Source organism: Neolamprologus multifasciatus, chromosome 19 (assembly GCF_963576455.1).
Source record: "Neolamprologus multifasciatus chromosome 19, fNeoMul1.2, whole genome shotgun sequence".
NCBI classification, from domain to species: domain Eukaryota; kingdom Metazoa; phylum Chordata; class Actinopteri; order Cichliformes; family Cichlidae; genus Neolamprologus; species Neolamprologus multifasciatus.
The window spans coordinates 6,042,925-6,069,645 of NC_140457.1; the positions used below are offsets into that span (position 1 = coordinate 6,042,925).

A 26,721-nucleotide genomic window follows, 5' to 3' on the forward strand; every position below is an offset into this window, starting at 1 on the left:
ACTGCGTCCATATACAAACCCTGATCTCACACACACATCCACATTCCAATGTAAGGAACAAACACCCACTGATGTATAAAATAAAGACCAGGGCAGTCTCAGAGCTGCGAGTCCCTGAGCCCTCACTCTCGGGCGAGTAAAACTGTGTGTTTCTCCTCTCTGATTCTCAGCTGAAGAAGTGTTTTAGAATATATCTCTTAACATTAAACCAATATTTGAAAACAGGAAAGTTGTCACGGTTGTTAAAGAGTGGACTCAGGCGCGGAGCTCAGAAATAATGACAGCGCATTTATTTACAGTGCAGCAAGGTGACAACAGTTCAAATATGCAACGATGGTGATAGTGCGTCCCTCCTTCCGTGTAAGCCCGTGCGTGGTAGTGAGTGCCCGTCTCTCCTCCAAGTGCTTCCTTTGTGTCCGTAAATGAGTACGAAGATCAGACAGTACGTCAATAACGTTAGCGACTGGAAACACTACCAGGCTTAGTGCAATACTCCAGCGCTGTCTGTCGCTCAGCCACACCATTAAGTAGCCCTGCTGAAGATGGTAGTTGATGGGCAGCAGCTGGTGGATTGACTGCAGGTGCGGCAGCTCCGGGCGACAGCACTTCCGGGTCGGAGGTAGCCTGTTGCTAGGTTACCTCCTAACACACAGCGGAGCCGGAGGGGAAGACAGGGCGATAGGAGAGACACATACACACGCACACAAATATACACACATTGGCAGGTCGACCGGTCAGGGCGCCGTCAGATCCTGACAAAAGTATCTGATATATGAAGCTAAAATTTACAGCAAACATTATAAACGTTAAACTTTTCCATTGTGAACAGTTGAGCAGAAGGTTTGGTTTTGACACAGAATGATCACTATATCAAATTATACTGTAATACATTAAAATACAAGTACTGATGACCAGAGTATACATATGCTACACTTTTTTAATTTGTGGTTGACATCAAGAAAAGACAACAAAAGTCAACTTGTTTTTAATTTGTATTTTTTTTTTTATTTAATTTTAGTGCCAATTAACTAAGAAGTCTCCCGAAGGTGTTTTGAACTGTAAGGTGGAGGGCCTGTAGGACCTCCACCTTACAGTTCAAAACACCATCTTTAGAAAATTCCAGCAATCAAATGATCCCCTATGAGCAAGCACTTGGCGACAGTGGGGAGGAAAAACTGCTCTAAAAAGCAGAAACCTCCAGCAGAACCAGACTCATGTAGGGGCAGCCATCTGCTGCGGCTGGCTGGGTACGATGGAAAACACAAAGGAGACACAGTGAAGATATAATAGTTTTTTAGGAAAACTGTAAAGACTTTTAGGAATTTTGATTTGAAGCAAGGCAGTGGAAAAGTCAAGGTCTTTAGTCATCGCTGCCCTTAAAACAGCACCTGAAGGGTTTCATAATAGCTCTTCCCACTGCTGCAAAGAACCTGGCAATTCTGGACTTTTTTGGAGGACTTGTGAGGACACCCAAATTGATTTTCAAATGCTTCAAAATAGCCTCATCAAATGAACTATCACCTGCAAAAGCAGCATTCATGACCTGTTCTGTGGAGCCAAACTCCTTGACGAGTCCTTTAAACATTTTTTTGGTCAATTGACTCACATTCTTGTCCAGATTTGTTATAGACTCCTCAATGCTGATTTCAGGTTGCACCAAGTTGTTGAGATGTTCAATTATGTCTCCTAAAGCTTTGTTAGGTAATGAAAGCGGCTTTTTTAGGCTCTTTTTGTACTGAGCCACGAGTCTAGCTATAAGACACATGGCAAGGTTCTCGGATGCTGCCTGAGATGACACTGACACTTCTGAGAGCTTTTTCTCCAACTTTTCTGAGGGTTTCTCTTTAGACATTTCAGACAGTTTTTCCTCTAACTTTTCTGAGGTTTGCTCCTCAGACTTTTCCAAGAATTTCTCCTCAGACTTTTCCAAGAATTTCTCCTCAGACTTTTCCGAGGGTATGTCCTCTGAGAATCTGTCCTCTGACTTTCCAGACATTTCCTCCTCCATCCTCTCGAGAACTGGTGTTGAACTTGAACAAGAGGATGTTGAGCGTTTCTCTGGTGACTTGACCTGCTTTTCCAGAGACGCTGGTCTAGAAGGACAGGGTTTTTTAGATTCTCTGACACTTTTCTGAGAATAGTCTGATTCTGTGTCTCTTGCCCGTTTCTGTCCCTTTGCAATGACCTTTTGGATCTCTTCAACAGCATCAGACACTTTTTCGCTCTGAACAATTTCATCTATTGTTTCACCATCAACCAAAAGCAGAATCTTTTGCAAAAACTTTCCAACTGCGTCTTCTATGATTACATAGAGGACTTCAGGAGAAAAGAAAACTCTCGATTCAGCTACTTGCTGTGGTGTCTTGGAGATGACGGAGTCTGATAGACTTCTACCCATAACAGTTGTGGGAATTTGGTATATACGACTTATCATTAAATGGTCGTACAGTTTCTCTGTCAATTCTCTCGAGAAATTCTTCACTTTCTCGCTTATTTGAATGTTTTCGAGCCTTTCTTGGATAATGTCATGTTCTTTCTCTTTTGTGAACTCGCTGTATATGTCACTAATTTCAGATTTGATGACATTAAAGCTAGTTGGAGTAGCAGATTTTATCATGTTTCCCAGAGTAGATGAGCTTCTAGAAGGGGCACGGACAGACATGCTAGAATTTGAACGAGGAGTTTCGCATGCTGAACCTGGGAGGCTGACACTCATACTGTCGTGGGAACCCATTCTCTCAGTTTCAGGGGAGTGGGTTACCTTTGACAGACTAATAAAATAGTCTTTGCTCTTCTTCACTGTTGTTTTCAGCTCCCCTTTCATCTTTTCAAAATGTTTTCCTGCAATCTTGGAAAAATGCAGTTTGCGTGATTTTTGCGGTGCAGAACGAGCACGTGAGGTAAAAAACTCTCTCACTTTATCAAAGATGATTCCCCCGTTGAATCCAGATTTGGGTGAGGTACATTTCTCACTGTGACAAGAATAATCAGTGTCAGTGCACTGGAGATTGTCAAGTATAATATTGACAATGTCAGCTGCAATTTTTTCTACTGGGGTCTCAGGTGGAATACTTTCTGCCTGCCTTTCAGCTTCTGCACATTCGCCACTTTCTGAACTTTCTTTCTTTTCTGAAAGTTGCTCTATTTTAGCAGGTGGCTCAATTTCCATATCGCTGTCATCATCCGATAATTCATCATCTGTAAAATCTGAATCTTGACACCATTTGGTCAGAATCTCACTAACCTCCTGGGTGGCTGATTTGACTGAGATGCTGGACTCAATGCTATCTTTGCTGGACTCAGACTTACTTGAATCGCTTTCCTTTCCCATGCACGGGCATTTCAGTTTACTTGCATATCTTTTCAAGCATGAGAGAGCATGAGAAACCATGACACGCAGTTTTCTAATATTACGAATTGCCCCACTGACGTAAACAGCGGGGTCTGATGGTAAATTGAAGCGCTCTCTGACCAGGGCGACTATATATTTGACCTTATTTGAAATCTCCTCCTCAACCATCTTTGTCAGCTTTTTAGCACTGCCGCATATCTGCTTTGGGATATTGAGCAGGTTTGCAATAGTGATTGAGATGGAGTCGCCAAATGATGGATTTGTTTCTATTTCTGCAGATGCATCGCTCTGAATGACGGGAAGAGCACGTCTCAAAATGTTGACTGAGGTGATCTGTATGATTTCAGAAATCATATCAGCCAAAACTGCTTGAATATCAGAATCCCAAGCTCCATTTTCTATTAAAGTCCACTGTACATCATCGAGCTTGTTGAAGGCGTTATCGATAATCGGTGACAGCTCATCTGGTGATACGACCAGTGGGGTTTGAGTATTATAATCCTGTGTTGCAGACATTTTTATTTCACACGGATTCTCTCTGTTAAAATCTTCTTGAAACGCTAAACTTTCTGAATTGAAAGAGCGTGGTAAGTTTGACATGTAACTACTGTCGAGGGGGTCTCTGGTAGTGATAACTTTTTGACTTCGCTTGGCTCCTATTTAAGGACTTTCCCGGTTCAAAGTAAAACCACATTAAAGGACTTCTTTGACGTAACACATCAAAACCTTCTATGAGGTAAGTCGTTCGAATGCACGAGAATTCGCGCATGCGCAACCGCCCGCGTTAAGCTCGTAACTCGGATGCGCGTGGCAGAAGAAAACTGTTTTTTTTTTCCTTAAACCTTTATTTAAACATCAGTACAATACAAAAATGGAATTAAACAGTACCACAATAATGGTGTTGTACTTACAAAAGAATTGTATGCATAGATAAAAAAAATACAAGAACAGTATTCAGAAACAACAATATAAATATGCTAGGGGAAAAGTAACTGATCAAGCCAAAGAATAAAGTGACTGAAAGATCTTAATTTTTTCACAAACACCAATAGTTTTTATAACTTTTGGGTTAGTGGAGTTCTTAATTGAGTTAAGATACTGTACAAGTTCAAAGGAGAACACATAAAAAGAGGGATGTCTTCCTAAACTTTTGGACTTGTGAATCAACGAGAAACTGGTCCAGTGAGCTCTCACGTGTTCGGCTGCGGTCATGTCGGCCGCACTTTGAATTTTGTTGCTCTTTTTCTCTCCATAATACGGTTACTCGGAAACACAGCAGAGTTCGTCTATTTTTTATCCTGCAAGTTTGTCCCCATTTACTCCGCAGTAGATGTTTTGTTAACAAAGAAAAGAAAATATAATCCTTACTTGATTTATTATGATTAAAAAATATATTAAAAACTCTTTAAGAGGTGGCAACATGGTAATATGCCGAGTGGCAGCGTTTTCCTTTCTCACTTCCACAGAGTTTTTCTTAATAAGTTGGAATGTAACAACTTCCGGTATAAACTGTCAATTTTACTCGTTTTTTTAAGGCATGTCACATAGATCAATCTTGTATTTATTGACAATATCAAGTAAAAAGGAATACAGTTTTAGTGGTTTGTTGTGGCAATTAAAGCATTTTGTGTCACTTTATACAAAAAACACCCCCAAAAAAACAAAACCCAGCTCTTTGCTCAAATTACTGCAGCTGTATATGTGTAGAGTTTGCCTTTGTGCTTGTCCTTTTCTTCCCATCAAATTTGACAATTTGAACACACACTTGAATTAAGATTGTGTGTGTGCTCAGTTTTCCAGCAGTATGTCCAATTCTTCTAAAGGCAGTCGCACTCACAGTTCTTTCTCTGTCAACAGGTCTACAAACTCCTGCAGGTGATGAGGGAACAGCTGCACTGCGTCCATATACAAACCCTGATCACACACACACATCCACATTCCAATGTAAGGAACAAACACCCACTGATGTATAAAATAAAGACCAGGGCAGTCTCAGAGCTGCGAGTCCCTGAGCCCTCACTCTCGTGCGAGAGCTCAGAGCTGCCCTTGCTAATGTCATCCAGGGGAAGACGGATGTTATTTTACTTTGCTGTGTTTTAATGTGAAGTGTGCTTATTTATTTTTTATATTGCATGTTTTGTATCTTGTGGAGTGTTTGTATTTATGCCGCATGTTTTGGTTGCATCCGTCAATTCGTCCTGGAGAGACTCCACCCGTTTCCCCCTTTTTATTAATTTGACACACCTGAGAGGAACGGCAGTAGTAATTTACAGAGTGCGCAGGGACACATAAGGCTGGGGGAGCTTGGCGTCAAGGAGAGAGGAGGATACAGCGCCGGCAACGAGAGACGCAGAGCGAGCGGGCCGATTGCTGCAGCAACACGAGGCCAGAGTACGCGTCTGCAGAGAATTGGAGGCGACGAGACGGGCCGGTGCCGAGTGACAGTTACAAAGAAGCGGCGGGCGGAGTTGAGAGCTCTGCCCACCCGGGCGCACCGGGGCGCAGAACGTGGGGAGGAAGGCGAGGACGCCGCCGGGTTCCCCTCCTGCACCGCTCCGCTGGATTTTTAACTTTTTAGTGACTCTTATATCGTGGCGGACGCCACCGGATTTTAATGTTGTGTTTTATTGATTTTTATTGTGTTGTCCCCTGGCCAGGGTTGTTTTAATTCATTTTACATTTTTAATTATTTAAATATAATAAATTATATTTTAATTATACAGTTTTAAAGTTGTGTGCTTTCCCTTGGCGGCTCCACTGCTCTGTCCGTTTTGGAGGAAGGTTTCCCCTCCTTTAAACGAACACTGAAAAACATCACCTTCCCTCCGTTACACTAAGCAACAAGTAAAACTGTGTGTTTCTCCTCTCTGATTCTCAGCTGAAGAAGTGTTTTAGAATATATCTCTTAACATTAAACCAATATTTGAAAACAGGAAAGTTGTCACGGTTGTTAAAGAGTGGACTCAGGCGCGGAGCTCAGAAATAATGACAGCGCATTTATTTACAGTGCAGCAAGGTGACAACAGTTCAAATATGCAACGATGGTGATAGTGCGTCCCTCCTTCCGTGTAAGCCCGTGCGTGGTAGTGAGTGCCCGTCTCTCCTCCAAGTGCTTCCTTTGTGTCCGTAAATGAGTACGAAGATCAGACAGTACTTCAATAACGTTAGCGACTCGAAAACACTACCAGGCTTAGTGCAATACTCCAGCGCTGTCTGTCGCTCAGCCACACCATTAAGTAGCCCTGCTGAAGATGGTAGTTGATGGGCAGCAGCTGGTGGATTGACTGCAGGTGCGGCAGCTCCGGGCGACAGCACTTCCGGGTCGGAGGTAGCCTGTTGCTAGGTTACCTCCTAACACACAGCGGAGCCGGAGGGGAAGACAGGGCGATAGGAGAGACACATACACACGCACACAAATATACACACATTGGCAGGTCGACCGGTCAGGGCGCCGTCAGATCCTGACAAAAGTATCTGATATATGAAGCTAAAATTTACAGCAAACATTATAAACGTTAAACTTTTCCATTGTGAACAGTTGAGCAGAAGGTTTGGTTTTGACACAGAATGATCACTATATCAAATTATACTGTAATACATTAAAATACAAGTACTGATGACCAGAGTATACATATGCTACACTTTTTTAATTTGTGGTTGACATCAAGAAAAGACAACAAAAGTCAACTTGTTTTTAATTTGTATTTTTTTTATTTTATTTAATTTTAGTGCCAATTAACTAAGAAGTCTCCCGAAGGTGTTTTGAACTGTAAGGTGGAGGTCCTACAGGCCCTCCACCTTACAGTTCAAAACACCATCTTTAGAAAATTCCAGCAATCAAATGATCCCCTATGAGCAAGCACTTGGCGACAGTGGGGAGGAAAAACTGCTCTAAAAAGCAGAAACCTCCAGCAGAACCAGACTCATGTAGGGGCAGCCATCTGCTGCGGCTGGCTGGGTACGATGGAAAACACAAAGGAGACACAGTGAAGATATAATAGTTTTTTAGGAAAACTGTAAAGACTTTTAGGAATTTTGATTTGAAGCAAGGCAGTGGAAAAGTCAAGGTCTTTAGTCATCGCTGCCCTTAAAACAGCACCTGAAGGGTTTCATAATAGCTCTTCCCACTGCTGCAAAGAACCTGGCAATTCTGGACTTTTTTGGAGGACTTGTGAGGACACCCAAATTGATTTTCAAATGCTTCAAAATAGCCTCATCAAATGAACTATCACCTGCAAAAGCAGCATTCATGACCTGTTCTGTGGAGCCAAACTCCTTGACGAGTCCTTTAAACATTTTTTTGGTCAACTGACTCACATTCTTGTCCAGATTTGTTATAGACTCCTCAATGCTGATTTCAGGTTGCACCAAGTTGTTGAGATGTTCAATGATGTCTCCTAAAGCTTTGTTAGGTAATGAAAGCGGCTTTTTTAGGCTCTTTTTGTACTGAGCCACGAGTCTAGCTATAAGACACATGGCAAGGTTCTCGGATGCTGCCTGAGATGACACTGACACTTCTGAGAGCTTTTTCTCCAACTTTTCTGAGGGTTTCTCTTTAGACATTTCAGACAGTTTTTCCTCTAACTTTTCTGAGGTTTGCTCCTCAGACTTTTCCAAGAATTTCTCCTCAGACTTTTCCAAGAATTTCTCCTCAGACTTTTCCGAGGGTATGTCCTCTGAGAATCTGTCCTCTGACTTTCCAGACATTTCCTCCTCCATCCTCTCGAGAACTGGTGTTGAACTTGAACAAGAGGATGTTGAGCGTTTCTCTGGTGACTTGACCTGCTTTTCCAGAGACGCTGGTCTAGAAGGACAGGGTTTTTTAGATTCTCTGACACTTTTCTGAGAATAGTCTGATTCTGTGTCTCTTGCCCGTTTCTGTCCCTTTGCAATGACCTTTTGGATCTCTTCAACAGCATCAGACACTTTTTCGCTCTGAACAATTTCATTTATTGTTTCACCATCAACCAAAAGCAGAATCTTTTGCAAAAACTTTCCAACTGCGTCTTCTATGATTACATAGAGGACTTCAGGAGAAAAGAAAACTCTGGATTCAGCTACTTGCTGTGGTGTCTTGGAGATGACGGAGTCTGATAGACTTCTACCCATAACAGTTGTGGGAATTTGGTATATACGACTTATCATTAAATGGTCGTACAGTTTCTCTGTCAATTCTCTCGAGAAATTCTTCACTTTCTCGCTTATTTGAATGTTTTCGAGCCTTTCTTGGATAATGTCATGTTCTTTCTCTTTTGTGAACTCGCTGTATATGTCACTAATTTCAGATTTGATGACATTAAAGCTAGTTGGAGTAGCAGATTTTATCATGTTTCCCAGAGTAGATGAGCTTCTAGAAGGGGCACGGACAGACATGCTAGAATTTGAACGAGGAGTTTCGCATGCTGAACCTGGGAGGCTGACACTCATACTGTCGTGGGAACCCATTCTCTCAGTTTCAGGGGAGTGGGTTACCTTTGACAGACTAATAAAATAGTCTTTGCTCTTCTTCACTGTTGTTTTCAGCTCCCCTTTCATCTTTTCAAAATGTTTTCCTGCAATCTTGGAAAAATGCAGTTTGCGTGATTTTTGCGGTGCAGAACGAGCATGTGAGGTAAAAAACTCTCTCACTTTATCAAAGATGACTCCCCCGTTGAATCCAGATTTGGGTGAGGTACATTTCTCACTGTGACAAGAATAATCAGTGTCAGTGCACTGGAGATTGTCAAGTATAATATTGACAATGTCAGCTGCAATTTTTTCTACTGCGGTCTCAGGTGGAATACTTTCTGCCTGCCTTTCAGCTTCTGCACATTCGCCACTTTCTGAACTTTCTTTCTTTTCTGAAAGTTGCTCTATTTTAGCAGGTGGCTCAATTTCCATATCGCTGTCATCATCCGATAATTCATCATCTGTAAAATCTGAATCTTGACACCATTTGGTCAGAATCTCACTAACCTCCTGGGTGGCTGATTTGACTGAGATGCTGGACTCAATGCTATCTTTGCTGGACTCAGACTCACTTGAATCGCTTTCCTTTCCCATGCACGGGCATTTCAGTTTACTTGCATATCTTTTCAAGCATGAGAGAGCATGAGAAACCATGACACGCAGTTTTCTAATATTACGAATTGCCCCACTGACGTAAACAGCGGGGTCTGATGGTAAATTGAAGCGCTCTCTGACCAGGGCGACTATATATTTGACCTTATTTGAAATCTCCTCCTCAACCATCTGTGTCAGCTTTTTAGCACTGCCACATATCTGCTTTGGGATATTGAGCAGGTTTGCAATAGTGATTGAGATGGAGTCACCAAATGATGGATTTGTTTCTATTTCTGCAGATGCATCGCTCTGAATGACGGGAAGAGCACGTCTCAAAATGTTGACTGAGGTGATCTGTATGATTTCAGAAATCATATCAGCCAAAACTGCTTGAATATCAGAATCCCAAGCTCCATTTTCTATTAAAGTCCACTGTACATCATCGAGCTTGTTGAAGGCGTTATCGATAATCGGTGACAGCTCATCTGGTGATACGACCAGTGCGGTTTGAGTATTATAATCCTGTGTTGCAGACATTGTTATTTCACACGGATTCTCTCTGTTAAAATCTTCTTGAAACGCTAAACTTTCTGAATTGAAAGAGCGTGGTAAGTTTGACATGTAACTACTGTCGAGGGGGTCTCTGGTAGCGATAACTTTTTGACTTCGCTTGGCTCCTATTTAAGGACTTTCCCGGATCAAAGTAAAACCACATTAAATGACTTCTTTGACGTAACACATCAAAACCTTCTATGAGGTAAGTCGTTCGAATGCACGAGAATTCGCGCATGCGCAACCGCCCGCGTTAAGCTCGTAACTCGGGTGCGCATGGCAGAAGAAAACTGTTTTTTCTTAAACCTTTATTTAAACATCAGTACAATACAAAATGGAATTACAGTTTTTTAAAGCCGCTAGGACACATTTCTCAATACTTAGGTCACTTTTGCAAAACTCCTCACACAGTGAGCATAACAGAAGTCTATGTGGGCTAAACTGAGGATCAGTTATCATTGTTTTGGCACAAAATGCATTCAATGACTACATCTCTCAAATTTCATGAATTATTTTCTCACTCAGACACAACTGCCAAAAATCTTTGTACGTACAGGACATTTTGCATATACTTACATACTGTTTTCAAAACTGTTAAACTTATGGTCAAAACAATAACATAATGCAAAACTGAATAAGACAGCAAAATTCAACAGCAATATTTTATTGAAACATATTTTAAATCTAAAAATGCAGTTTAACCAGCCACAGCTGATTCTCATTGTAGATGAACATCTACACAGGTGTTACTCCTTCAATTTCATTACAAAAGGAGACAACTGCTGAAGAGGTTTGTTTTGTGATGTAAACATGGACCCAGCCAGAAATGGAGAAGTGGCTGAAAGAGGAAGAAGATTGCCAGGGATGGATCAGGCAGAAGATTCTTTCCTAGGTGTATTGCCCTAGATGACATAAGATGTGATGTGGATGAGAACCTGTGGCCAAATGGAGAAGACCGAGTAGATTAGCATTACTATTGTATGTGTATCAGTGGATGGTGTGTATACAAATTCTTGTATTTTGGGATTACTTAGTACAAAAAAATAAAAATACATAAACAAATATTAACGAATTCTGCATGATGTCTGATTCATTCCAGTAACATGTATTGAAATTATAAACAGAGATGTGTCCTTGTTTTACACAAGAAAACACTGTAATGCTACATGTTGTTAGTGTTTTTTAGGTCATTGTTTTGTGGGTGACAAAGTGTGTTTGTCAGCTGTCAACCTTTGCTAGTGTTCTGGAAGAATGAGTTTATTTGAGACCTGAATAAAGTGTTTTGGTAGTTGTAGTGCATTTTGAATGCGAAATGAACTAATTTGCCAAGCTGAAGGTCAGTTAGGAGAATTGTGTGAAGAGTTTTGCAAAAGTGACCTATTGAGAAATGTGTCCTAGCGGCTGTAAAAAACTGTAAACAGTACCACAATAATGGTGTTGTACTTACAAAGGAATTGTATGCATAGATAAACAAATACAAGAACAGTATTCAGAAACAACAATATAAATATGCTAGGGGGAAAGTAACTGATCAAGCCAAAGAATAAAGTGATTGAAAGATCTTAATTTTTTCACAAACACCAATAGTTTTTATAACTTTTGGGTTAGTGGAGTTCTTAATTGAGTTAAGATATTGTACAAGTTCAAATGAGAATACATAAAAAGAGGGATGTCTTCCTAAATATTTGGACTTGGACTCAATAAGAAACTGGTCCAGTGAGCTCTCACGTGTTCGGCTGCGGTCATGTCGGCCGCACTTTGAATTTTGTTGCTCTTTTTCTCTCCATAATACGGTTACTCGGAAACACAGCAGAGTTCGTCTTTTTTTTTATCCTGCAAGTTTGTCCCCATTTACTCCGCAGTCCAGTAGATGTTTTGTTAACAAAGAAAAGAAAATATAATCCTTACTTGATTTATTATGATTAAAAAATATATTAAAAACTCTTTAAGAGGTGGCAACATGGTAATATGCCGAGTGGCAGCGTTTTCCTTTCTCACTTCCACAGAGTTTTTCTTAATAAGTTGAAATGTAACAACTTCCGGTATAAATTTTACTCGTTTTTTGAGGCATGTCACATAGATCAATCTTGTATTTATTGACAATATCAAGTAAAAGAAATACAGTTTCAATGGTTTGTTGTGGCAATTAAAGCATTTTGTGTCACTCACTCTCAGAAATAGAGGTACGAGAGAAGAACATTTTTGTACCTATAGGTACATTTTTTTTTAAATGTTCCGTTAAAAGTACAATACTGGTCTTTAAAAGTCCAGAAATGCCCCTTTAAAGGTTCGATTTGAAATAAAGTACAAATCTGTAACATTTTGACCTTTACTGCAGTGACAGTGGCAGAATGTGGTAATGGGTCAGCATGGGAAAATCTGGATGGGCCTGGTTAATTGTAAAATTCATATGAGATGTGAGTGTGCTCATAAAAGCTACATGTTATAATGAAATCTGTTGGTCCTCTCCTCTGTACGTAAATTATCGTATGATGCAAAAAATATCTGTAACCTACCTCTGTGTAAGTTATATTAAATTATATTAAAAAAAAACAACACACACACAATGACATGCAGGCACAACCAAATGATGTTAAAAAAAACTGGTCCATTTCCATTTTATTAACTTCCAGTTATAATTTTTAATGTTTTAAATCTTGGTTGTAGCCTTCAAAAACGTGAAATCATTTTACTGTTATGTTTGGCCATCTACTTTTTCGCTTTTACTACATCCTAGAATTGTTCATTAATTGTGTGGTTTTTATGGAATTTGCAACATCAAGTTAAACCGAGGTTCTTTGGAAGTTAAAATGTCAAGCAGGTTTTTATGTTACGGTGACTACATTTTTTGTAAGTTACAAATATGGCTCGCCAAGACAGCATAACGGTTTCTAAACAACTGCGCATTAATACCACAATGTTGTATTTTCATGTGTCAAGTTCGCAACGCGCATTAATCCCACAGGCTTAAAAGCCAGCAGCGATGAGTGCTCCGCCTCCGCGCTGACTAGCATTGGCGCAGAAAATGACTCTCCGGGGGTTATCCACGGAGGAGCTCCTTAAAAAGTTGATGGAAGAAGGCATTGATGTGTCAGACGACGAGGCGCAAAGGTTTAGAGGTAAATCGGGTGTGATTTTGTGTTTTTATAAAAATTACAACGTGTAATTTTATAGTAGAGTTAGCAAAAGTCCGAAGAGCTAGATTTAACATGGGTGAAAGCTAGCAGTTAGCTAAGCTTTAAACAAAGAAAGGTACAAATGTGGACTATTTAGATGGTTGGTGGAATGTTCAACGTCTGTCTGCCCGCCGTATTCGAGTGTTTTATCAATAAATAGTGACTAACCGTGTACAACAATGTAAAAAAATCAATAATTTCTCAAAACATGCTAGTATGTAAATATAGCTATTAACAAAATCGTTTTCTAAGCAAAATTTATCGCATCTAACTTGTTTCCCGCTCAAAGGGATTTTAAACAATGGAAGGTACACATTTGTACCATTCCACCTACTTAGTGGGATTTTCGAATATGAGAGCTGTAAGCTCTGAGCAGGGACACTTACACTTGCTTACATTTTTATATTAGCAGTTAATTTATATTAACAATTAATCAAGAGAATTAATTGTAACTTCCTTTTGGGGAATATAGACAGATTCACAATGATAGCTTATTATTATTATTATGATTATTATTATTATTATTATTATTATGTATTGACCATAATGTCACTTTAAAACTAAATTTGAAAATGGTTTTATTTTTATTTCATACTGTACTTTATATTTCAGATAACGATGTAGATGGAGAGACGGTAGACTGTGGACTCACTGAGACCATGGTTGCATATCTTTTTGACAAGTCTTTCAAAAAGCAGCTGAAGTTCAGAGACTTCACAAACCGCTACAAGGAAGTCATCATCACTTTACAACCGGTCGACCCATTTGAAGGTACAGTTGAAGGTCCAGTGTCCCAAGCAAACCAGAGGTAGGTTGTGATAAATGTCTAAATTTGCATATGCATTTAAGTGCTTGCAAAATGGCTAGTTAATGATGTTTTCCTACTGTATTGCAGTTCTATACCTTCTTGCCGTAGACTGCCTGCAGTTATTTCCATTCCAAAATTCCCACAAGATGTCCAGAGTCGCTTGGATCTCAAAGAACCAGTCCAGAAAGAACAGAAGTACCGAAACAAAATAATTGGGACTCTTTATGAAATGTTATCACAGTACACAATGTAAGGGTTCCTTTCTGAATAATTACATTAATTTCTTAATATTAATATTGCTGTTGTACGAGAGGCAGAGAACAAATGGTTAGCCTATCTGCCTCCCAATCTGGAGACCAGCGTTCGAGTCTGGCGTGACACACTGTTCCAATGAACTGGCAATAGTGGTAAAACCATACATCCTGTGTCTCCAGACCTTGTCTGGACTATGATATCAAAGTGTTTATTTTTGAATTTGCTCAAGAGTAAATTAATAATTCAGGACTGCAGTCAATTAATTAATGAAGTTTGGGAGAGGTGTGGCTGTTTGTCCACGCCCATTTTTTAAAAATTAAAATCAACTTTAGCTACATTGATTTGACATTGGTCTATAACATACTATTTACGGTAATAACAATAAGATTATGTAACATATGTGTTAAATACTTTTGAATTTCACCCAAAACACTTTTTTTTTTTTAAATTAAATATGTCATTTTGCATCTCAATCTCCTACCTGTGTGATCTGAGTCTGTGTGCGTTCGTGTGTGTGTGCGCTGCGTGGTGACATAGGCGCGTGCATGTGTGCCCGGTCACAGCTCCTTTCAGCATGGCCGGAGGAGAGGTGTACTGGCAGTCGCGTGACACACACAGAACAGACCCTTATTTCTGTGTTGCAGATGTGCAGTAAAGAGCCAAAGACCCAGTACTGTCTCCTGCCTCTTACTTTCACGCCGGAACACAACGCAAAGACGGGCGTAACACATGAACGGGTTACAATTAGAAGAATTGAAGAACAGAAAAGCCCCCAGGAAAGGATAAGAGTAATCAGTGTACTGTAGGTTGTTTTTCTTATGTTTGAAACAGGTACCCAACCCACTCAGACTACATCCAGGTCATCAAAGCCCTGATTGTGAAGTATCCTTTCTTAAGAGATGTACACGGAAATGGTTATGTGAGTACCTCTCCTTTTTTGTTTCTTTTATAGATTATATTAATATAAAGTAAGCATAATTAACTACTTGTATACATTTGAAACAACTAGGACACCTGGCACAGCCAACTCAAGAGAAAGTTCAAAGCAGAACGGGCTCCCCTAATCAGCAACGAAGAAGTGAACCGGGTTAAAGAAAAGTTTGGACGCACGCAGAAACATCGGACCACAGAGGAATCCAGCAGCTCCTGTCTGAAGAGACTGAAGCCCTCTTTCGTAAGTCCTCACACCCTCAGCCTCTAAGAGCTAAGGTAACATATGTAGTCTTATTATGTTCACTGTAAAGCTAAAAGTAAACATTAATTGAAAGAAACATGTTAACAGATAACATTAACATAGAAAAAGAAACTTCACAGTTGATTTACAGTTTTTTACAGCCGCTAGGACACATTTCTCAATACTTAGGAGTTTTGCAAAACTCTTCACACAATTCTCCTAACTGACCTTCAGCTTGGCAAATTAGTTCATTTCACATTCAAAATGCACTACAACTACCAAAACACTTTATTCAGGTCTCAAATAAACTCATTCTTCCAGAATACTAGCAAAGGTTGACAGCCGACAAACACACTTTGTCACCCACAAAACAATGACCTAAAAAACACTAACAACATGTAGCATTACAGTGTTTTCTTGTGTAAAACAAGGACACATCTGTTTATAATTTCAATATATGTTACTGGAATGAATCAGACATCATGCAGAATTTGTTAATATTTGTTTATGTATTTTTATTTTTTTGCACTAAGTAATCCCAAAATACAAGAATTTGTATACACACCATCCACATACAATAGTAATGCTAATCTACTCTGTCTTCTCCATTTGGCCACAGGTTCTCATCCACATCACATCTTATGTCATCTAGGGCAATACACCTAGGAAAGAATCTTCTGGCATGCCTGATCCATCCCTGGCAATCTTCTGCTGATATCTCCAGGCATCCAGCATTCATTGCATCCAGGAGGGACATTTGATCATGTGGATGATGGTCGTAAACCTTCCACCGCCATGAGGAAAAGAATTCCTCTATGGGGTTGAGGAATGGAGAGTAAGGTGGGAGGAAAAGAGACTCCATTCTGGGATGGGCTGCAAACCACTCGGTGACTGCACGGGAGTGATGAAATGCCACATTGTCCCATACAATTATAAATGTTGGCTGATTCCTTCTCTCCGCATTCCTTTCCTCACCTAGCACAACCCTTCCATAGAGATCATGCAGGAACGCAAGGAGCCGTTCAGTGTTGTATGGCCTAATTAGTGGTCTGTGTAACAGCAGTCCATCAGTGGATATTGCTGCGCACATTGTGATGTTGGCACCCCTCTGGCCCGGGACATTCACTGTGGCTCTCTTCCCAATCACATTCCTCCCTCGTCGCCGTGCTTTGGCCAAGTTGAAACCTGCCTCATCCACAAAGATGAAAATGTGGTGTGTTTGCCTACCTTCAATCTCCATGACTCTCTAACATAAATCCACAAGGCAACATAAGCTGTTACAGTAGTAAATTTGTAAAAATTGTCTTTGTGTGTGTTTGGTTTTGTTCAAAAACAGATCTGTATTTTATTGTGATCTTACCTGGACATACTGGTTCCTGAGTTGCTTGACATGTTCAGAGTTCCTCTCAAAAGGCACAGTGTACAACTGTTTCATCCTGACCTGATGTTTTTTCAGGACTCTAGAAATTGTTGTTATGCTTACACTGTGAATATTTGCGAAAGTAACGTTGTCTGCCAAGACTCTGTGTCTAATTTCAGTGAGTTTTATCCCATTGTTTCTGATGACCATATCAACAATGGCAGTTTCCTGCACATCAGTGAAAATCCGTCCTCTCCCTCCTGTGTGAGGTAACCGTTGAGTCCTAAGCAGAAATGCAACAACAATTACACAAAAGCTTATTTACTTCTGAAATGTGCAAATGCCCTTGCAGAATACAAGTTACCTGTTGGTTTGCCGGAAAACTCTAACAATAGATGCCACTGTAGAGCGTTGCAGATTTGGCTGCACTCTCTGACCAGCCTCTCTCATTGAGTGACCATGATTTACTACATGATCAATTACAGTAGCTCTGATCTCATCTGAGACTACAGCTCTTGATCTTCCTCTTATTCTTCTTTCACCACACATACGTATTCCTTGCCCCCTCCCAGCCACTCTTCTTCCTCTTTCAGCCACTTCTCCATTTCTGGCTGGGTCCATGTTTACATCACAAAACAAACCTATTCAGCAGTTGTCTCCTTTTGTAATGAAATTGAAGGAGTAACACCTGTGTAGATGTTCATCTACAATGAGAATCAGCTGTGGCTGGTTAAACTGCATTTTTAGATTTAAAATGTTTCAATAAAATATTGCTGTTGAATTTTGCTGTCTTATTCAGTTTTGCATTATGTTATTGTTTTGACCATACGTTTAACAGTTTTGAAAACAGTATGTAAGTACATGCAAAATGTCCTGTACGTACAAAGATTTTTGGCAGTTGTTGTGTCTGAGTGAGAAAATAATTCATGAAATTTGAGAGATGTAGTCATTGAATGCATTTTGTGCCAAAACAATGATAACTGATCCTCAGTTTAGCCCACATAGACTTCTGTTGTGCTCACTGTGTGAGGAGTTTTGCAAAAGTGACCTAAGTATTGAGAAATGTGTCCTACCGTCTGTAAAAAAAAAACTGTAACAAAAGTCAGCTCAACTTGCAATTCCTATTCAACATTTTTGCATTTTTTTTTTTCAAAGCATTTGGTGTACAAATTACCGCATTTCGAGTAACATTAACTTATCAGATTTTACTTATGATAATACTGATATCTGCTTTGACAAAGGATTCGTGCTTTGTGGGGGAAGATGCAGCCTCCATTGATGCTCATATCAAGGTGCTAAATGATCAGCACAAGAAGCTACATCCTGACACAGCACTGGTGAAAGACCGCATGACAAAAACCTTTGCATGGAGACGTCGAGAGGTAGCTGAAGGAATGTGTACTGTGGACCTATTAAAGAGATATCCATTCCTGGGGACATCTGAAGGGGTAAAAATTGTTAAGATGATTGGGGAAACATCTAAATCTGATTATTATTTTCTGTACTAACTGATTAATCAATCTGTTCATTATCTTTAGAATTTTTGTTCAAGGGTTAAAGCACTTTACATTTATCTCCAGTCTGTGTCTTTAAACATGTCAAAAGTTTAAATCCTCAATGTAAAATGTGATCATTCTGCTCTTTTCATTTCCAGTTGTGTGATGAGGTTGATTTAATGCATCCCTGCCAAGACAACATCTGTCGCCGCTTTAGCGAAAACTTCACTGCTGTTCTTCAAAATGTTCTTCAAATGACCAAGGATTTGCCACTGAAGAAGGTCTACATGGAGGCAAGAGAGAATGCACTGGCTGAAGACATTACAGGTGCTAATTTGACCTCATGCAAATAGTAAATTTTGTGACAATTCATTTGCTCTCTCTTCCAAAGATAATTGATGTACCATAGTGTCATGTCAAGAGCATGTTAATGGGAATTTGCATGATATCAAAATCTAATGAAGTGCATTTGCATCTGTATGATCTAGGAATTGACTTCAAGGGGGCACTTCTCCTCTTGCCATCCATCTTCAAGGAGAAGATAGAAGATTTCATCATCTTTGGAGAGGTAAATGCATGATGCAATGCATGGCCTTTGGCCACAAGTTTCATTCTCGCTGTTTTGTTGGCATGGAGCTGAATTCAGCTGCGGTTCAGCATCACAGCTAAGCTAATGTAGGGGAAACACTGCTGTTAATCCACAGTGCTGCTGTGCTCTTGGGTTTTGTCTGGTGTTTATATAGATAGATAGATAGACCTTTATTGTCCCCTTAGGGAAATTCTTCTTCACAGGAACTGTCACTGTCAGGGGTGATTGCTTTTGCCCTTGAATATTATGTCAAACTTTAGCAGCTTATCAAACACTACCACAACAGTCATTGGTCAAGAAGCTTTTTGTTTGGAGTAGGGGCCATGTTTACAGGTTATCAGAATAGACAGTTTTGTTTTGCATCAAAAAAAGAAGGTAATTTGAGGAATCTGTTGAAAATCCACTTGGCACATATTGCTTAAACATACTGTATACTAATGTTTTTCTTCCTCTTCTGCAGAATACTCCCACGAGTCCATACCCAACCATTTGAATGAAGGATAAGAGTTGGACAACTGCCCTCTCAAGACAGTGTCGCTGTGTTGTGACAGTTGAAGGAGTGGATGTTTGCTCGTGCCGCTCGCTGGATGAGGCCTACATCTCAGCATTCTCTACCTTCTTCGTGTTCAACATGACCTACCCTGCATACTTCAAGAAAACACTTGTCTTTCTTCAGAACTGCATTGTCAACATAGGAGAACAGGGAGACAAACCCCTGCCAGTAAGTTTCACCAGGGTACTTAACCAACTCTATTAAATATGCCCCCACTCCACAAATGTTTAAAATGTTCAAAAAGGGCATTTACTCTGAGGAAGTTGATTACACATGTTGGGTTAGTACACGCACATGAGCCTCATTTCAGCATCACTTGTGGAATAAATGACTGCCAGGCAGCTTTTTCCAAGTATCACTCTTTTCGACGCCATGTGTATCGCAAACACAAACCCTCTGTTTTGAATAGCCTTGAGGTAGTTGAAGATGGATTTGAAAACCGTGCACACAAAGAGGTTGAAGACCCACACACACACAGTTCAGACGAGACGCACACAGTTCAGCAGCCCACACCACCTAGTATGGACCGTTTGCTTGATAATTTAGGAGATCATTTATTTAGCTTTATTCTCAAATGTACTGAAAAAAATAACCTTCCACACTCTGTTCAGCAAGACATCGTTGATGATCTTAGTTTTCTTTTGTGTGTTTTGTTTTTTTTAAAGAAAACTACGACTCGTTTATTCGTTATCATTTGGATAAACATGGTTTCCGCCTCAGTGATTGTCCAGAACTTGAGCAGGTTTTGTCTACTTCAGATTTTTTCCAGAAAGCATGTGATTCAATTCGTTCACCATTTATGATAAAAGAACACTGCAAATCAAAAATGAACATGACAGAACCTATCAGTTACACAGTAAGAGACCATTCTGGTGTGAAAATTGGTAGTTATTTGTATGTTCCAATCCCACAGGTATTAAACAAATACTGTCAGGTGGAGGATGTGTGGGAACAAATTGTTCTGGATAACCACAGAAATCAAGATGATGATGCTTTGACTGATTACAAAGATGGCATGTATTTTAAAGACCACTCATTTTTCAGAGACCATCCTCAAGCTCTACGACTTCATTTTTATGAAGATGAATTTGAAATTGTGAACCCACTTGGTGCAAAACGAAATTGTCAACGGAAAATTGTACTTAGTAGTCAGTATAATCTTTTAATGATATAAGTTTGAATATGGTAGAATACTGCATGTAATCATTTGTGTTTAGAAGTATGTAGTTGGTCTCATCCTAGGAAGTCTGTAACATTCCAGGGTGTTCTGGCTTTCACCCCCACATCCTAGGAGCATGGGAAAGTTCGTACCTTGTTTTATTGTTTTACGGTAGGATTAACGTAGTTATATCTGTTTCCAGTCTAAGTGCTTTTGTTTAGGTGAACTGCTGGACTTTCCAGACCAGCAGTTTTAGGGAAGTCATTTATGGGGTCACACTCTGACCACACACACACACACACACACACTTCAATGTATGGAACAAACGCTCAAATTACTTCGTGACAAATTAAAATACGTTTAAGCAAATGAAAACACGTTGAGACAGAGAAATTAAAATAGGTTTAAGTTCGCCAAAAGGAACTGTGTTTAGACTGGGTTTAGAGGTAGCCGTGAAATACTTTGTGACAAATTAGCGCGCAAATGTCTATATATGTGTGTGTGTCTGGAAGTAAGTTGATTTTACAGCACAATAAGCTGCTGAACTACTTCCATTTTTGTTTTCTTTGCTGAGGCTCAAGTACTGGTGACAAAGGAGAACGGTTGAGTTTCATCTCATAAAACTGATACCACTTCACCGTTAGGGTGAAGTCGAAGGCCGTATCAGTAAACCACTCTGAAGTCAAGCGTGCCAGTGACGGCCCAGCAAAATCTTTGAAAATGGAGAATAAACAAGCGAAATTAACACCTGATGAGAAATGTTTAGAAAAACAACAAGCCGGAGCAGGACTAATCCAAAAGAAAGGGAGAGGAATGCATAGTGGAAGAGCAAGCGATAGAGGCAGAGCTACACACACACCAAACAGTGGCTTTAGCACTACATGCTGGAGGTGTGGAAAAGAGGGACATTTTGTACGTGACTGTAAGAAACAAAGAAGACAGTAACTCAGAATAGGATAGCAGCTCAGGTGAAGAGAGCAGTTCAGACTAGGAAAAACGTAATAATCCCTCACCAAGTGAAAATTAGAGATCAAAGTAGTTTAAAGTAGTTTAAAAAGGGTTGGAAACAGACCCGACTGAATAGATATAAATACAAGAGGAATAAAGTAAAATAAACAAAAGGCTAAATTACAACGTATCTTTAATGTATTCATACTAATAATAGCAAGGATAACAACCTGTAAACTGGTATTAATGATGAAATAATATTAATATGAAGAGGCACCTCAGTCAGTTATGATGTGAGGTGGATAATTGTTGAAAGTAATCTGCATTAAGATTAGGGTTGCTCAAATTCAGTACAATGACATATGAAGTAAAATAGGTAAATATTTAAACTAATGATGTGCATAGAGGCACTTGACCTGTTTGAAAAACTGTCATCCTAATATGAGCCATTGTTGAGATATAGAGCACACCTATGAAAACAACTAATATGCTGAACCCTGTATGAAGCAGCTGAAAACTACATGACGGAGAAGCTGAATTGAATATGAAAGTGCAAGTCTTTGCCACTGTGGGGCAAAGCACGCAACCACTGTGTGAGGTTGCGTTGTGGTCTCTTCTGAGCTGAAGAACAAGCTACACATTATCAGATCAGGAGCTGGCTGAGAACTCTTCAAAGAGAGGGAAACAGAACTATGATAACTGTGATAACTGGAATGTGCAGAGTTTCCGTGAGCAGTTTTCCTGCATCTTGACTCATGTGTGTAGCGTGTTCATAGCATCAGCATCATGTTTTTGTTTATTTGTTTTGTTGGGTTGAAAATAATTCAATAAATTTGTGATCATATTTATGGATCACGATGGCACATGCCATTGGCCAAATGATTTATGTACGCAGATGAAAAAGTGAGTGTGAATGTGTCTGATGTCATAGTGTTTTTGTGCGCTGTGTAAAAGTAATTGCCTCTGATTGTGAGAGCAGTGATTCTGCAGGTCACCAGCTATTGTAAAGAGAAAAGAAGAAAAAAAAGAGTGAAAAAGAGACAAAATTTACATTGTAGATGAAAAATAATCATAGGAAAAAGGTTTTGTGTTGATCAGCCAAGAACAACTACAATCTCATTTTCTGCTTTTAAGAAAGGTTTAGGGAAGTCATTTATGGGGTCACACTCTGACCACACACACACACACCACACAAGCACCCACTGAAGTGTATAAATAAAGGACCAGGGCAAGTCCTCAGGGCCACTCTCTGAGACTCACTCTTGGGGTGTGAGTTCTGAGAGATGCCCTTGCTAGCAAGAAATTCTGTGTGTTTCTCCTCTCTGATTCTCTACTGAAGAAGTGTTTTAGAACATATCTCTTAACAGATATCTACCAGGCTGCTTCAGAAATGGGATCCAATCTTTAGGTATCAAATCATCAAAGAGGCCAAGCAGTTCACCTCAACAGTAGAGTTGCGTCAATTGGTGCAGTCAGCAGAGAGTCCACCAGGAAGTGATCTTGATGAGGCAGCAAGTGAGTTTGTTAAATATGATTTGCTATAAGCAGTTAAAGTTCAATAGCATCAGGATTCTATTAATAAATACCAATTCATTCACCTGTTAGCTTTGCTTCATCAGTTTTCTTTAGCTGTTAGTTTAATGTTTATGACAGCACATTTCAACTTTCTTAGGAAGTGCTTTTCTAGTTCTCCTTAAAAATTGCATTTGAAAGATTTGCTGTCAATTGATTCTTGTGACTCTTTGGCCGCAGCCTTTGACCAAGACATGGCCTCCCTGTTGTTACTGTTACATCTCCTTCCGCCACCTCCAGGAGGACCAAAGTATCAAAAAATCAGCGCCTCTGATGCTGTTGAGAGACTTGTAGTCTTTCATAAGGTAATTTAATATTTATAGTTTTTATCATAAGTTGTCATGTCACTGGTTAAGAGGTGAATGAAACAAATTACAGTTGAGCTTACAAAGGAGGTTTACATACTCATTTCTGTGATGCTATTATCTCTGACTTGCTCCTGTGTCTAATGCTCAGTATCTTTGTCTCAACTCCAGTCTTGCTGCAGTTTGGAAGAGCATCTCCAGAATCAGCAGAGTCAGCAGCCATACCTCCTGGCTGTTGGGCGCCAGAAGAGGAAGGTCGACAGCTTCTATGTTGCTATAGACAAGCGTCTCATCCCCTGCCAGGCCAGCCGCTCCCTTGGGGCATTTGATGAGCTTTTTAAAGCTCATTTTGTGTTCAATGTGTCTTATGATGCTGCACTTGTGAATTTCTACACATTTCTGCAGACAACAGTATACAATATTGATATGGGGAAAATGAAGGAGTCCCCAAGAGTTCGTGACCTGAGAGCCAAAATCCTTAACCAGGAAATTCTTCTCACAACCTAAGTAAAAATCATTAAAATGCTGACATGTTTTTTGTGTAAGAGAGCTTATCCCAGCAGTCAGCAGCTGATTTCACATTTAAGAGGTGAACATGGTTATTATCCTGGACCTAAGTTTAAGTTATTTTGTTGGCAGCCAGGCTGCAGGCTTCAGTTCCAAACTTATGCAGGCTTTAGGAAGCACCTCAGTAGTTTTCACAGCAATGTTGACCAAAATGATCGAACTTCAGCCATTGCTTGTTTTTCTAATGACACAGTTTCACCTGCTTTGGAGGACCAGTTTAATTCCTCAAATCTTCCTCACAGTTCTCCCAGTGTTCTTCCAGAGTCTAGTTCTTCCAGTGTTCCAGTGAGCATTGATTCAGTACTTACAAGGGATTCATCCAAAGAAATGTGTGCATCCATTGTGGCCAAACTGCAGGGTAGTGGCCTTTCTAACAGTTTAGTATCCTCACTTGTAGGCGATTTGGAGGAATTAACAAGTGAGCTTCGCTCAGAAGCAAAGCAGGCCATTCTTTCTGCGTTACCCACAAAGGACTCCAGCATATCTTTAATAAATGAATGTTTTGAAAATTTTGTAAACCCTTTCACCAATCTGAACACAGAATGGAAACGAAATAAATACTTCAATCTAAAATGGGGAGTTGTAGAACCTAGAGAAATAACACTTGGAGTGAGGTATGACATCAGGCGAAATCAGAAGTCTGGTACTTATGATCAAGTACCTGTGAAGGATACTTTTATATATGTACCTATTTTGGAGTCTTTGAAGTTCATGTTTAGAAATCCAGAGATTTGTGTTTTCCTGCAGAGAGAGTGTAGCTCAGAGCCTGATGCTTATCATGACTTTTGTGATGGAAGTTACTTTAAAACTCACCCTTTGTTTTTAGCCAAAAGGCATGCATTACAAATTCAGCTATACTATGATGATTTTGAAACAGCCAATCCTCTTGGCTCTAAACGCGGAATTCACAAAATTGGCTGTATTTATTTTGTTATAAGAAACTTGCCCCCAAAATTTAATTCCATTTTGATGAACATTCATTTAGTGTCACTTTTCCACACACCAGATCTGCAAAAGTATGGTTTTGATGTTATACTGGAACCACTGATAAATGATGTCAAAAAAACTGCAAAGCCAAGGGCTAAGTCTTCCATTTTCTGATGAGCAGGTATATGGCACAATATCACAGATCACTGGAGATAACCTAGGGATGCACTCAATTCTTGGTTTTAATGAGTCGTTCAGTAGCCGTCATTTCTGTCGCCTTTTGTTTGATTGAGAAGAATGATTGTCAAATGGTGTACAGTGAGGATGATCCTAAAATTATTCTTCGTGGGAAAGATTTGTTTGACATACATTGCCAGTCTCTTCGGGAAAATCCTAAATTGAAGTCACTGTATGGGTTGAAAAGAAATTCTGCACTCAATTCATTGCAGTATTACCATATTTGCAATAACTACTCATTTGATATAATGCATGACCTTCTTGAAGGTGTGGCTCAGTATGAGGTCAAATTGCTTTTTGAGTATCTTACGCAACACTTCATATCAGAACAGAACTTGCTTTCTAGGATTTATGGTTTTGACTATGGATTTTTAGAAAGAAAAAACGGCCCACTAAAATCATATTGGACAGTGCTGGCAATAGCATTGGTTTGAACTCTATCCAGACATTCTGTCTTGTGAAAAACATCCCACTTTTGTTTGGTGACATTATTCCTGCAGGGAACAGACACTGGAATTTGTTATTGTTGTTACTTCAAATAATGAACATTGTTTTTTCACCTTGTCTCACTCTGGGAATGACTATATATTTGAAGAATTTGATTATTGACCACCACAAACTATTTAAGCACACGTATCCACACAGAAACTTGATTCCTAAGCATCATTTTATGATTCATTACCCATCCTCTATTCGAAAAATTGGCCCTTTACTGTATATGTGGAGTATGAGGTTTGAAGCTAAGCACAAGTTGTTCAAAGATTATTTCAAAAATTTCAAAAACCTCACCAAATCGCTTGCTAAACGGCATCAGATGGCCATTGCTTATCACTGGGAAACCTTTTCTCTTAAACAGAAGGAGTTTGGGCCAATTAAATCATTTTCTTTAAGAGATGAAAGTGGGGTCAATAGTGAAATGCTATTATCAAAAGATGTTTTCTCAACAAGTTGGGTTAAAATTGATGGTGTAGAGTACAAAGCTGGACTCGTTGTTTGCAGTACAATGGAGGAAGACATGCCAGTCTTTTGTCAAATAATTGATACACTTATGGTTGAAAATGACATTTTTTTTGTTGACACACAAACTCTTTACTGAAAACTTTGATGAACATCACCATGCATTCAAACTGAAGAACGGTGTGTCATAAAAATAACTGAACTCAAATGTGACAGACCATTTGATATTCAAAACTCATACAGTGCTGCAGATGAAAGTTTGTACATTATATCTTCATTTATTATGTTTTGATTCACTTTCTGGGAAAAAGAAGCATGATAATAAATGTTTTTGGACAATGTACAGTTTTCTTGAAATTATTCTCATAATTGTAATTGTTGTCGTTAAAAAGTTATGTTAATCTATTACATAAATAGTTCTTTTAGGGATTAAAACTACCTTAATAAAAGAGTAAAGAGTTAAAGTAGTGTTATTTTTCAATCTGTGTAGTGTTAATTTAACCCAGTTTGGTGAGTTAAAATTAACTCAGACATGGTGTTAATAATAATTTGCTCAGTGTTAATTTAACCCAGTTTTAAGAGTTAAAGAAGGAACTCTGACAAAGTGTTAAATAATTAACTATTTTGAAAATGTTAATTCAACTCTGTAGAGTGTGGAGCTATATAAAGCCTGAAAAAATGTTAAAATCAAC

At 39.4% G+C, this 26,721-nt stretch overlaps 2 protein-coding genes and 1 long non-coding RNA gene across 3 annotated transcripts; 1 reads left to right on the top strand and 2 right to left on the bottom strand.

The window, feature by feature from the left end:
- Positions 1-270: 270 nt before the first annotated feature.
- On the bottom strand, positions 271-4,045 carry LOC146495816 (uncharacterized). Its single transcript, XM_085143566.1, has 2 exons — positions 472-4,045; positions 271-408 (listed from the first exon to the last, which is right to left on the bottom strand). The coding sequence occupies exon 1, from the start codon at positions 3,950-3,952 to the stop codon at positions 1,361-1,363; it is 2,592 nt and encodes an 863-aa protein (XP_084999692.1). The 5' UTR covers positions 3,953-4,045; the 3' UTR covers positions 271-408; positions 472-1,360.
- Positions 4,046-6,330: 2,285 nt separating this feature from the next.
- On the bottom strand, positions 6,331-7,108 carry LOC146495817 (uncharacterized). The gene is made up of 2 exons (XR_014871214.1): positions 6,533-7,108; positions 6,331-6,468 (listed from the first exon to the last, which is right to left on the bottom strand). It is a non-coding gene; the product is annotated as an uncharacterized LOC146495817 (long non-coding RNA).
- Positions 7,109-12,671: 5,563 nt separating this feature from the next.
- On the top strand, positions 12,672-26,370 carry LOC146495818 (sterile alpha motif domain-containing protein 3-like). The gene is made up of 11 exons (XM_085142741.1): positions 12,672-13,065; positions 13,735-13,930; positions 14,018-14,179; positions 15,017-15,104; positions 15,195-15,359; positions 17,961-18,167; positions 18,374-18,542; positions 18,704-18,783; positions 19,265-22,979; positions 23,217-23,341; positions 23,513-26,370. Exons 1-9 carry the CDS (start codon positions 12,972-12,974, stop codon positions 19,295-19,297), a joined length of 1,194 nt encoding a protein of 397 aa, XP_084998867.1. The 5' UTR covers positions 12,672-12,971; the 3' UTR covers positions 19,298-22,979; positions 23,217-23,341; positions 23,513-26,370.
- The last annotated feature ends 351 nt before the right edge of the window (positions 26,371-26,721 follow it).

Bases quoted from the DNA above. Each gene is read 5' to 3' on its own strand.
- LOC146495818 (XM_085142741.1), top strand. From the start codon at position 12,972: ATGACTCTCCGGGGGTTATCCACGGAGGAGCTCCTTAAAAAGTTGATG. The intron at 14,180-15,016 runs GTAAGGGTTCCT...TGTTTGAAACAG, and splicing joins ATGTTATCACAGTACACAAT to GTACCCAACCCACTCAGACT. The intron at 15,105-15,194 runs GTGAGTACCTCT...TGAAACAACTAG, and splicing joins ATGTACACGGAAATGGTTAT to GACACCTGGCACAGCCAACT.
- LOC146495816 (XM_085143566.1), bottom strand. From the start codon at position 3,952: ATGTCAAACTTACCACGCTCTTTCAATTCAGAAAGTTTAGCGTTTCAA.